At 42.6% G+C, this 12,938-nt stretch overlaps 1 protein-coding gene across 3 annotated transcripts; it reads right to left on the reverse strand.

Moving 5' to 3' along the window:
• Window positions 1–2,146: 2,146 nt before the first annotated feature.
• Window positions 2,147–11,035, reverse strand: dnajb5 (DnaJ heat shock protein family (Hsp40) member B5). Of its 3 annotated transcripts, none has more exons than XM_079687135.1 (5): window positions 10,885–11,035; window positions 10,405–10,538; window positions 9,031–9,286; window positions 7,610–8,265; window positions 2,147–2,723 (listed from the first exon to the last, which is right to left on the reverse strand). In XM_079687135.1, the coding sequence occupies exons 3-5, from the start codon at window positions 9,239–9,241 to the stop codon at window positions 2,490–2,492; spliced, it is 1,101 nt and encodes a 366-aa protein (XP_079543261.1). In that variant the 5' UTR covers window positions 9,242–9,286; window positions 10,405–10,538; window positions 10,885–11,035; the 3' UTR covers window positions 2,147–2,489. The 3 variants fall into 3 exon arrangements, with proteins under 3 accessions (XP_079543261.1, XP_079543259.1, XP_079543260.1); XM_079687133.1 differs by having other exon boundaries at window positions 9,031–9,299; XM_079687134.1 differs by lacking the exon at window positions 10,405–10,538 and having other exon boundaries at window positions 9,031–9,299; window positions 10,885–11,028.
• Between the last annotated feature and the right edge of the window lie 1,903 nt (window positions 11,036–12,938).

Genomic DNA, 12,938 nt, shown 5'->3' on the forward strand with positions numbered 1-12,938 from the left:
CATCCATGGTTTAAGCAGCATTTTACTGTTGTAACAGGTCAGTTGTCTATACAGTTCAGTTTTGGTCCACTGGTTCTGAACCCAGGGGCCCCTCTCAAGGAGCCACCGTCAGGTAGAAAAGCCGAAAAACAAAGTTCTGCAACACACACTTTTTAATACATTTGTTGGGCTTGTCTTTAACGGCATAATGTCCAACTTTACCTTTTTGAATTACAGGAAACAAACAAAACCATGTTAGGTGTTTGGAGGGAAAATCTCTCCTAGATGGAACTGCTAAAGTTTCCTAAGCTCTTATTTTAAGTATTTTCAAAACAAATCCTGTTTTAAGATAAGATAAGAGGTACTTTATTGATCCCAAATTGTGAAATGTTTGCGTTGCAGCATAAACAAACAAAATAAGGCATTGCACATAAGTAGAAATTAAAGAGTAGAAATAAACAATACTAGAAATTAAACATCTCAAAATAGAATTAAAACAGCATTAAAAAGTAGAAAATATAAAGTAGACTGTGAAGTTAAAACATCTATAAACTCTGACAAGTATTTTCTTGAACCTCAAAAGTCCCTATAGTTGTGTAAACACATGTTAACATACTTATTAATGTAAGAATGTGAGGTGCAAATGCTGTTAACATACTCAGGGAGGTGATCATTCTTGAATGAGAAACTCAAATGACACACACTGTAAGTTCACACATTTGGTTTATTTGTAGCTATTTTGAAAAGATCATAAATATTATTGAATGCACCTAAGCAGTGACAGGCTTCCAGCAGCTGCAATTGTGCTTCCTGTTGTCGCCACAGTCCCCCCCTCCCAGGCCCCGAGCAGCAGGACGCTCACACCCAAGTCATTCAAGTCTTTCCCACCATCTCATAGTTAGTCAATTTGTCTTGAATGACATAAAAGTGCATTTATCAACATGTTTCAACAAACATTTTCCCATTGACGTGATATATGACCTTCTGCTGCTGCCTGCATGAAACCATTCTCACACATACATCATATCTCTGTCGTACAGTAGGAAGAGCTGAAGAGAGGATCAGAGCCCCCTGCAGCTCAGACAGAGAACGGCAGCTGCAATGTTAAAAAAAACGGTTTCCTAAACATCAAAACACATTTGATGTACACATGTTACAGAGGAAACAAGCAGATATCAAAAACCATGAAACCAAGTAGACACAGAATTGGTCTACATTGGCACTGCCTCCAGTAGCACCGAAATATGGCCTTCAAATGGCACAGGAGGCATCAGAATAAATAAAGCTGTGTTTCCCAGAGAAAGGTCCACTGTTTACGACAGGCTTCAGATATATTCCTATACAACCTGTACTTGTATGGCACTTAACAGGGATGCACTGGCAAATTTCAGCAATTTTCTCTCCAAAAATGTCCTCACTCACATAAAAGTATAATATGGTGATTGACATTACATTGCTTACTGAAGGTTGTGCAAGATCACCAGTTGTTATTGTCTAAAAAAGCATAGGGCATCGTCTGTGCTGGTTGTGTTTATTACAGTGTAACATTGTGTGTGTATGTGTGTTCACATACGTGTGTTATGACACCGTGCTAAGGCACCTGAATGTCCCTCAGATAGCAAGCCAGGCAGTTCAGAAGGGAAAGCACCCATATGATGTGTAGATTGTATTGTCCGAGCTTACACTGCTGTTATTGTCCATGATTGTCATACCTAGATTTTCTAATGAAGCGGAGATACGCTCATATTGTTTGGAGTAGAGCAGTACTATAAATGCGCAGTGAATCACGCATCAGTATACAGCTGATTATAGGAGACGACAAAATGGCCTACAAACTAATAGGCGGCAAATAGGGGGGAAGGGGTTAAGTTAAAACCGGGGTTTACACTAAACACACTGCTGGTACACTCAAGGTACAAATAAATAATCCTCTTTAAAACTTCCTTCAGAAAGAAAAACCCTGGAAAAAAGTTTCTTTAAAAACAAAAAGAAAGATCTTACACTTCATCCTATCACAAAAAGTTGAGGATCAGAGAGTTGGACAGCATATAAAACCCACTGACAAATCCGTAAAAAAAACTGTGTTAAGAGAAAAACAGCTCATGGTGCTGAGCCCACCCTCAACACAACTCTGCTGCTCGGCTCTCTCTGTGTGGGTGTGTGTGTGTGTGAGTGTGTGTGTGTGTGTGTGTGTGTGTGTGTGTGTGTGTGTGTGTGTGTGTGTGTGTGTGTGTGTGTTTGTTTGTGTGTGTTTGTGTGTGTTTGATTGGGCCTGAAAACAAAACAAAGATGAATAATTACATCCTGATTCTGCCACTCATCTTGGCATTGTTCCTCCGTCCTCCCACTGCAAAGTCCCTTCAAACAGCAGCGTCTGTTCGATGCTGCGTGTGTCAACTGAGGACATCAGGAAGTGGGAAGGGAAACTACAATAAGGGTCGGAAGGGTTGAGAACTAGGGTTTGGGTCATTTAGTCTGAAGTGAGGTAATGGGGGGTACGGTGAGTCCTCCTATGACTGGGGGAGATGTTGTCTGATAATCTCTCTGGACTGAGGGGGAATTCTGTCGGGAAAACGGACAGAGAACTCCACGATGAGGTCGCCGCGCTGTGACGGGTTCTTTGGGAACGGCAAGCCTTCCCCTCTGAGTCGCTTCACCGTCCCCGGCTTGATGATGTCGTGACACGGGAGCGAGATGATGCGGTTTTCCAACGTGGGAATGCTAACTGTGCAGCCACACAACGCCTGGAGAGGAAGAGAAGGGAGGGTTCAAATGAAAATGTGAATTTGTCTTTTTGCCAAGTAGGTTTTCACATACAAGGAATTTGCTTTGGTTTATGTGTTTCCATAAACATAGAAAGAGAAAATTAAATGTTAAATAAAAGCAAATTAAAAAAATTAAAACAGATGAAAAATCTATTGTAAAAATGTTTTTAAAAACCCATAACAATTGAAACAAAGGAAACACAACAAGAATATGACAAATTACTGTGAAGAAATAGTAACATATGCACAGTATATCTGGGTTAAAAGTAAAAGAGCAGTGCAGTTAACATTTTGAGTAGGAAGGAAATGCCAAAGCCGTGAATATCTCAATGACTTCATGTTTCCATGAACTCAAGACTTTAGCTTATCTTCTCTCAGTATGTCATCTGAACATTTCAAACTTCCGTGCGTCTGTTCTGTTCATTGTGTATGTGTGTGTGTCTGTGTGTGTCTGTGTAGGTAGAAGTGTGCGTGAGTGTGTAGTTGTGTGAGTGTTGGAGGGGCTTCACATTGCACAAGGGGTCTAATTTAAGCAACGGTCTCATAGCCGGGACTAATGAAGTGAGGCAGGAATCGGCTGAGCTCGTAAATAGTTGGAGGGCTTGTCAGATGGGCTGGCAGGGCAAGGAGAGACACACACACGCACACGCGCACACACACGCGCACACACACACGCACACACACACACACACACACACACACACACACACACACACACACACACACACACACACACACACACACACACACACACACACCCTAACCCTGACCCTGACCATACGCTATTAGTCTGATCTTTGGTTACCAATTTAGCATGGGCACAAGTTAAGATTAGCCAATTATCAATGATTGATTATTGCTTTGATTCAATTTAAAACACAAGGTACAGCTGAGGCAGATGAACTAAAGAGAAGTGATTACAATTCATCCAGAGGGGAAGGTGATAGTTTACTAGTTATTGGGACTTTTCAGCAAAATCACCAAACGGTGGTGCTAAAGGAAAGTTAGGGGATCACTAAAGTCCTTGTATTGTCTGGGAAGCATGAATCCCTTTCAGGCAGAGGTAATGGCATGTGTAAGAGATGAGATAAACCATGAGATAAAGCATTTGTGTGGTACCGGAGAGAATTAAAAAGACATCAAAAGAGGCTGAATACTCTATTAAGAGAGGAATTCATGTTGAGATGTTCTGCTCATTAATGTCTAAGACACATTTCATCAAGCTAGGAAGCTCATTAAGTCGTTGATGTATCCTTCTCAGTCCAAAGCATACCAAGTCTTTACACTCCCGAGGTATTTAGTCTGTCATGATGTAATAGTGATTCTACCGGGATTGGCACATGCTTAACCTCTCACACCAGGTCCCTGTCGTCATGCCACCAATGTTGTATTAAAGCTCCTGGAGATGTTTTATGTCTAGTCTGACGTGTTAACAGTTGGAGTTCAGTCGGGCAGAGCAGCTGCTTCTCAGGACAGACAGAGTTTTCCAGCCACAACATCATCCTCCTTTTACACGCTACATACATGATAAGTGAGTAAGCCTGTGACTGTGATGGAAACTCATCCTCTTGCTATGAACACGTCCATTCACGAACACAAGTCTTACACACAGACAGGTTGCCATGACGTTAGCAGCTGATATGAGGACCCACTGATTACATAAGCCTGAGCTCAGACAACCGCTTTAGAGACAGCAAAACAAACACACACACACACACACACACACACACACACACACACACACACACACACACACACACACACACACACACACACACACACACACACACACTTTGAATTGGCTATACTTTTACAGATGACCTTCATTCCTTTAGGGTCACATCCTAATGTTAAACATCTTTCTTACATGGCACCTGGCAGTTATGATCAGCTTTTTTTAACCAAAAGGACTCGTTAAAAGTCTACTCATAATCCAAAATGTGTTGACTAAGCTTCATTAGTGAACTATTCAAGTCGAAGATAATAATCCCCAACTACTATGATAATCCATTAAATGTTTTTTAATCAAAAACGTCTTCTAAATTATCAAGAATTCCTGCGTTTCTCTGCTTTACATAACATTAAACTGAATATCTTTTTGTTTTGGACTGAAAAAACAAGACATTTAAAGAAATCAACGTGGACTTTGACAAACTAGGATGGATATATTTCACTATTTCCTGACATTTTATAAAACAAATGATTGATGGAGAAAATAATAAGCAAAGCTGTGGGCCATCTATTCAGCTTCTGCTGTGTTTAAGTATTTGCATAACAATTGCTTGAATATGCACATGCTTCCTCACTCCCACTGACTGAACATATTCTACCATCACGGATAAACTGTATACTTGCCTTTTTAATTGATATCAGAAGTGTTGCTGTAAATGGCCCACTTTGCCTTTGGAGCCTCACAGCTACAGTTAGCACCTACGTGTGTTTTGGACGTGGGTTTTCGCTGCTGAGCTGAGTGACAGGAGCTAGACATGCACGGTCACAGATGATACCAACACACTGCAGAGGGACCATTAACGGCAGAAAGACGCAAATATAGGTCCATCTCAAGGAAATCAATGTGTCAAATTCCTGCTAAGCGCTCTAACTGCTTCTGACTGCTGTCAAGGTGAAGACATCGCAGGGCTGCCTCTAGCAAAGCAGAGTCTCCGAGGAGTTTACAGCGAGGTCAAACGAGTTTGGCGGCACTAAATAAAAACTGCTCACCGGGACATGCTTCAGGCTGTAAACAAACCTGAGCATGGTGACTCAATACAGGGGGCGAAATGAGACTATAGACTGCACAATAACCAATATTGTTGTTGTTTAGAATGGGCACTGACTGGAAACAATCATCTTGTTGGCCTGGTTTATTATATACGGGTGCATTGCATAACATCTGCAACATTATATATGGCCTGTGTGCAGCATGTTGCCGTTGCTTCCTGAATCACATCGTCAGGAAAGCAGAGTGGAGCAGAGGAATATGAGCTCTTCTTTGCTTTGGATACTGAATCATCTGACCCACTTCCCTAATATTCCCAAGATAGCCCGTCCACCCCCTATTCTAAGCTCCACTTCTCTCCCCCATCCCGTCTTGAGCTGCATCAGAATTGAGTCTATTATCTGGCTGCCATAAGAGCAGAGGACTTAGCTGCAGTGCAAACTTAATCGTTGTGGGTTTGTTCAAAAGCCATCTCCTGCTTAGTGCAACTTAATCAACTGCACTGTGCCCTCATTAAATAGACTGTCTTCATGACGTGCAGGGACCCTTGTTTACCATTGAATGACCTCATGGAGTCGGTGCTGCTTTTAGAGGGAAAATGTTCAAAATGTGTTTGAGTGGAGAACAAACTACTCTCCCTGACATCTCCGACTCTTTGATAACACCTGCCATTAAGCCAGCCATGTGAAGCGCAGGCCAGTGAGTGGCAGCGCTATTCTGCCAGCAGAGCAGAGCTGTGCTGGACCCGATGCCCCCGTAGGAGCGGCTAATTAAATGTCCTGCCAGTCACATTAATAGCAGCCTGGATTGTCACCACTGTCACACTACAATTAATCTTTAACAACCGAGTGTGTTTGCAAATACCCTTGAAGATGCAAAAGAGTGTGTGCCCAAGTGGATGTTTATGCCTGTGTGTAGTTTTGTTGTGCCTGCCTGCATGTGCGTGTATGGATATTAATTCATACAGCAGTGCAGAACAAGTGAGGAGGATGCCGGTCGCACAAGGACATCACATTCTGCTGCTCCTCTCACACTGATCCTGCTGGCTTCAGCAACACACACAAACACACACACACACACACACACACACACACACACACACACACACACACACACACACACACACACACACACACACACTCACACACACACACACACACACACACACACACACACACACACACACACACACACACACACACACACACACACACACACACATACACACACACACACACACACACACACACACACACACTCCCTCCTTAACATGACATGTATCCACCTACCCGAGAAATAGTAATAGCCTTATATTAAATTCACACCTTTTCACCATTTGACAAGATATGAATGGTACAAAGAAAAGGCCATTTTTAGATTTTCATCCAAGCCTTTGCAGCTTGTTAGAAATTAAAATCAATGTTTTATGGCATAATTTAGTTAGAACATACCGTCAGTTTAAATACTATTTTATTCTGGAAAAAACCGGAAGTTCTCAATACAAAGTTTTTATTCTGAAAATCCTTTATGACGACATCCGGGATTACCGTCTATTAGTATCATTAAATTTGCTATTGACGCCGTTAACATGTATTACATATAAAGTTATGAAAGTGATAAGGAGGAGAAAGGGCATGTGGAAGTAAGCAATGAATGTAAAATGTCGAAATCCTCCGTTTAACGCAATATCGGACACAGAAGAACGAGGGGGAAGTCTCCTACGTCACCACAGCCCCCAGAGAGGAGGAGCAAACAGCCAGCAAGCGGGAAGGACGAATACTTGTGGGGTCTCTTCTGCAAGGCCGACCACTGCGAGAGGAAGCTGCAGCCTTTCTCTCCTCACCTGAACAATATTCTGCTTGTAACACTACCGCGCCTTTTTTAATTAAAGTACCCATTTGAACCTTCTCAAAGACTCCATTTAGTCTCCTTTTAAAGCTTCTCTCCTGGACGCGAGAATAACGAACATAGTTATCAAGCTCGATGAATGCATTAACTTTTCCGTCTGGTTTGCTCCACTAGGAATCAAACTTCCAACCTCAGCAACATTATCTACTAATTTGCATGCACTGAGACAAAGAGAGAGCACTACAGATAGACAGATGAGCAGAGGCACAAAAGAGAGAGATAATGGATGACAACGCACCTCTTTTAGATTGATCTTGCAGTTAAAAATGATATTGGAACCGTCTCTCTTTAAGTGGACGTGCCCTTTGTCTTTCAGCACAAAGGCTATGTCGGCAGGAATGTTCTCAGGGGTCTCGTCCCCCTCCTTGGGGAAGGTGATCTTGGTCCCCTCCTTCCATCCCTTCTTGATGATAATGTTGAGGATCTTGTCCTCTGTCCTCATGCTGCGGCCGTCCGGGTTCAGCCTGCGCCGCGTGATCTTCATTCGCTTCGTGCAGCCGTGGAAGATCTCTTCCAGCGAGACCTTCAGCTCGTGGACCACCGGGGGGTCCTGATGCTTTCGCCCTGTGCCCAGGCGCTCTGAGTGCACCCCCCGCCTCCTGCGACCCTCTCCTGGGAAGCCGTTGTTCACCCCCGCTGGGAAGCCGAACTGCCTCCCGATATGAGCAAAGGGGTCTTCCTCTTCCATGTCCATGTCCTGCTCTGCGTCGTGGTCGTTGTGAAAGGAGAAACCGTTGGAGCGGCTGTGGCTGCGGTTGGAGCCAAAAAACATGTCGAAGGGGTTGGAGCCGCCAAAAAAGGAGGCGAAGGTGGCGTGGGGGTCTCCATGGAAGGTGTAGTGGTACGTTGAGCTGCCAGGAATACCTGAAGTGCTGCTACCACCATTCCTCAAACCTGAAAGAAATAGGAGAGAGAGGAACGTGAGACGTGCAAAACACCAAATGTGCTGAAAAACACACATCAAAATGAAGTCAGATACCAGACACAGGACCGTGTTCAGAAAAGACTTTGTGTGGGTAAGAGCACAGAGAAGAGCACAGCCCACGTGGGCAGGTAAATCCCACAGCATCAGTGATCTGCACACAGCCCTGGTGGTGGAATTCATCAAATACCAGGTCACTCCATCCAACACCCACACACCTTTTCAACAGAGACACATGCATGAAACACCCACAAATGTTCAGCAGCCGCCGCTATTCATAACTCAACCACGTAATGATCTTAAGCCATCTGTCTGTCAGCTAACACACACACACACACACACACACACACACACACACACACACACACACACACACACACACACACACACACACACACACACACACTACACTAGCAGCTGAGACTATGAGGTATTAGAGCTAGCAAGTGTTGTTGGCACTGAAGACAACAATCACACACACGTTTCCGCACATACACACACTTACAAGAAAGCATGGAAGAACACAGTATCATTACTTGAGTGATTGACCCCCCTCCCCTCCCCCCAAAGCCCTTCACTATGATATAACATGCTGTTCCTGATCTATTTCAATAACAACTTAATACATCATAACGCATGTATAACAAGGCCTGCACTCTGACCGCTTTCAGTCTGTGATCATACACAGACAGACAGGATCAAACCCAGACATGAACCCCCCCCTGCCCCCTACTCACCTTCCTCTCCTAGCTGATCATAGACCACCCTCTTCTTGTGGTCGCTGAGTACCTCATAGGCCTCTGCGATCTCCTTGAACTTCTCCTCTGCGTTGGCGTCCTTGTTCTTGTCGGGGTGGAAGCGCAGGGCCATGCGTCGGTAGGCCTTCTTGATCTCATCCTCGTTGGAACCCTTGGAGATGCCCAGGGTCTTGTAGTAGTCCTTTCCCATTGCTGCACACACTGTCGGGATTGGGACCCCCCTCTTCAGCTCAGGCTGTGGTCAGTCACTGGTGAGAGATACCAGGCTACTGTCAGAGTTTTATAACACTTTTCACAGAAGATGCTGGACAGATTAGCAGCATAATGTCCTATCTCCATTTTCAGAGCTTTACTGTGAAATATATTTGGCAATAGTTAGATTTGGGAACACTGAGTGCTAGTTAAGGCTGCTATATCTCATGTCGATTCACGCTTTGGTCTATAAATTGTCAGATGATGGTGAAAATTCAACTCAAAGCCCAAGATGACATCCTCAACACGAAGACATATTTAACTGTCATAAAGGAGTAAACTATCCAGAAAGTACTCACATTAAAGAAGAGGGAATTTGGTAATTTTTACATTTTATTTTCTTAATAAATAACTCTTGGCAATTAATCAATTCAAAAAATGTGTTACGTTTATAGTAATAGTTGACAACTATTTGATGAATGGATTAATCTTCAGCTCCATTGTTGGTTTTACTATCTGTTGCTATGGGGATGTGGTGGTAGCTGAGGTGATGCAGAGGAATCCCCTTTATCTGCTTTATGAAGAGGATCTCCATATCAGCTCGGACCAGCAGGTATTCATAACACCTACTTTGATTTATTTAAAATGCACTTATTTTGAAATCTGATTTTGTGCAATAAATAGAAATTACTTGGCTTCTGGCTGATCCCAGATCTGCTGCCAGCTGGAGACACAACGTGTCAGACAAACACCTTCACTGCGGAGCCTCGGAGCAGCACACACTGATCCTCTGTTCACCAGAAGTGGACGGAGAAGCCTTACATAAAACGCTATGATAGTATTGTAGTCTGCTAATAATAACGTATTTCAGAGACAAAGAGATACCGGTGCGCTATACAAAGAAAGAGCCCACAGTCTTAAACTCCGACAATTCACACCAATAATTCATACCATTATTAACACCAACTATTTGGGTTAACCGACCAATAAACCCTATTATAGTTGTACTATAGTATAGTATAGAAGATCATTTGCCATAATTACCCATACAATGAAAAGGGAATATTAATGAGAGAAAGCCAGGCTCACCACGAGATCGAGACAACTCGATTACAGGGAAAAGAAAGAAAAGAAAGCAATGGAAAACAAAGATAATCCTACCCGAATGCTCAGCAATAAATGAAGAATATCACAACGACATGGTCCCGCTCCTCTCTGCTGTTTCTGCTGCCGCCCTGCACTGCTGGTGCTGGTCCTTATAAATTGACGTCAGGACGCCGGGAGGATCACAGTATCTGAAATAACCGGTGAGCAAACATCTGACGTTTCAGTGGAAAACCTCGGACAACTGCCCAGCCCGCCTGCCATAAACCCACATCCATCACACACCGACTGGAAATAGGACCGAAACCACCGGGCTACCATCAGGATTCAAAGGAAAATCCAATTGGGGGGAAAGTTCCTAATGTGTTTCAGTCATAAATATCGATTACATTGTCAATTTATTTATTTATCGAGGTAACACTTACAATCCTGTATACTCCCTATGATCATGATCTTCCCCTTTCCAACATTTTGGGACTGAAATCTGAACGGATTAATTAGTACAAATATATTTTTTACATGTTTTGGTTTCCTTACCGAGCCCTGCCTTGTGTCCGATGGTCCCGTCTGAGAGTCTAAAAAAATCCCTTAGCAGTCTGGAGAGCAAACCCAGCCCTCTCCACCAGTAGCAGCCAGCTCTTTGTTCAGGATCTGCTCACACACCCTCAGCACTCACACTGAGAGTTACGCTTAAGTTTGATTTAACAATTTGAATTATGAGCAGCTGCATTGCTTTAATTCCCTCATTGATGCACCAGTCTGAACAGGCATGTAAGAGGCAGGGCTTCACTGTTCAGAGAAACAGAGTCATATTTAGATAGCGAGAGAGAGAGAGAGATACAGAGAGTCCTGATAAACGACAGAAAAGCAATCACCTGATAAAAAAAAAAGCAAAGTGCGTGATCGTGTGGTCGTGCCTGGGTTGTTAAACACTTCTGAGTCATGTGATGATTCTATGCTACTCATCATTTTGATCTTTTATATTTGTAAAGAACATCCTACTTTCACTGACACCAGACCAAGTTCACACCAACTTTAACAAGTTCATAATGTCCTGACCTAAAACCACACCCCCGATGACTTCAATGTGAACATCAAAATGACCCAGCTAACCCTAAAACTTGACCCATGCAGGATAATGCTATAGGGAAACCTGGTCCTGGGGTAAACACCAACACGTATTCAATTAAACTATTAGAAACCAGTTGTAAGGTTGGAGCTACAGGATTTCTGGGTCAGTTTTCCGCTTTCACTGGTATGATTTGACTGGATCTGCCAATTATTCACCTTTATACTACACCTTAACCTAACTATACTTTCAACAGGAACCCCAACCTCTACTTCATGCCCACAATCCAGATATAAACCAACATTAACTTTTATCCTGAAGGCCATACATTACAGATGAAATAACAGCCTACCAAGCTTTCTAAAAATCAAACATAACACCAGGTGTGAGTCATTATTGATGACTTTTACCGATAAGTAGGTACTCAGTGGGGCGAAGTGGTGAAGTGCTTATGTTCTGCTGGGTCAATGTGATAGAAAGAAGGAAAGAAAGAAAGACTCATTTAAGCCTGAGTCATCCTTCACCACCAGAGTGGCGAGGAGGTGCAAGAAAAGTGGGTGTCTCAATTGGAGGAGCCTGTCAGACACACACAAATAAACACTTGTTCTCACACACACATATGCATGTACTCTCACACACTAAACATTGAAAACAATGCAAGGACATAGAGAGAGACATTCCTGTGTGTCCAGCTGAGAGTGTGTTTGGGCTTCAGGGAGGGTCTTCAGGCCAGTGCAGCTGTCCCAGCAGAGCAACTGGTCAGCAGGAGTGTTGTCCATGAGGGCCCTCTGTTCGGGACACTGGGACATGTTGAAATCAAATGCAATGCACTTAGGGAAATATGCACCGACTGTGCCAAGTGTTTACTAATACTATTACTATAACTAAGTACTAATACCACAATGTAAAAATACGATGTAACAAACAGGGACAAGGAAATAGACATTGGGAATATTACTTTGGCAAAATGTAGTATAATAGTAAGTATAGTAAGTATATTCAAGAAAATCTACTGAAAAGTTTAAAAAAAACGAAATATACACTATTATATACTCAGTTATAATTACTCATGGATCAATGTAAAATCAACATTTTACCTCTGCAGTTTTACGAGTCATTGGCCATTTGTATAACAGTGCAGCCAATTATTATTTTCATACTTAATTCATTGGCTGATTACTTTTGGATTAAAGGTTTGTTTGGCTTGTAACAAGTATTAAACAAATCATATTATGACAGATCCAAATGTAATATAATCTTCATGTTTCAAGCCATGAAATGTTTTCGCATTATTAATAACAAAACAGTTTTATGAACTAAAAGAAACTTAAATTATAAAAAAAACTACAAAGGAGGTAGGAGAGGCTTAAGTGGAATTAAAAGAAAATGGACAAGTAAAATACAAGTGCTTCAAATGTGCATAGTACTTAAGAAATGCACTTAGCGACTCTCCACCGCTGAACATATAATACAATAAACCACCTCATTACTGTCGGCATGTCTTGCATAACTTGTCAGATTT

This window comes from Notothenia rossii (assembly GCF_949606895.1).
Source record: "Notothenia rossii genome assembly, chromosome: 6".
Classification (NCBI taxonomy): Eukaryota; Metazoa; Chordata; class Actinopteri; order Perciformes; family Nototheniidae; genus Notothenia; species Notothenia rossii.

Excerpts from the sequence above, each read along its gene's own strand:
- dnajb5 (XM_079687135.1), bottom strand. The coding sequence starts at position 9,241 with ATGGGAAAGGACTACTACAAGACCCTGGGCATCTCCAAGGGTTCCAAC. Across the intron at positions 8,266-9,030 it reads TGATCAGCTAGGAGAGGAAG|GTTTGAGGAATGGTGGTAGC; the intron begins GTGAGTAGGGGG and ends TATTTCTTTCAG. Across the intron at positions 2,724-7,609 it reads GCAAGATCAATCTAAAAGAG|GCGTTGTGTGGCTGCACAGT; the intron begins GTGCGTTGTCAT and ends CTTCCTCTCCAG.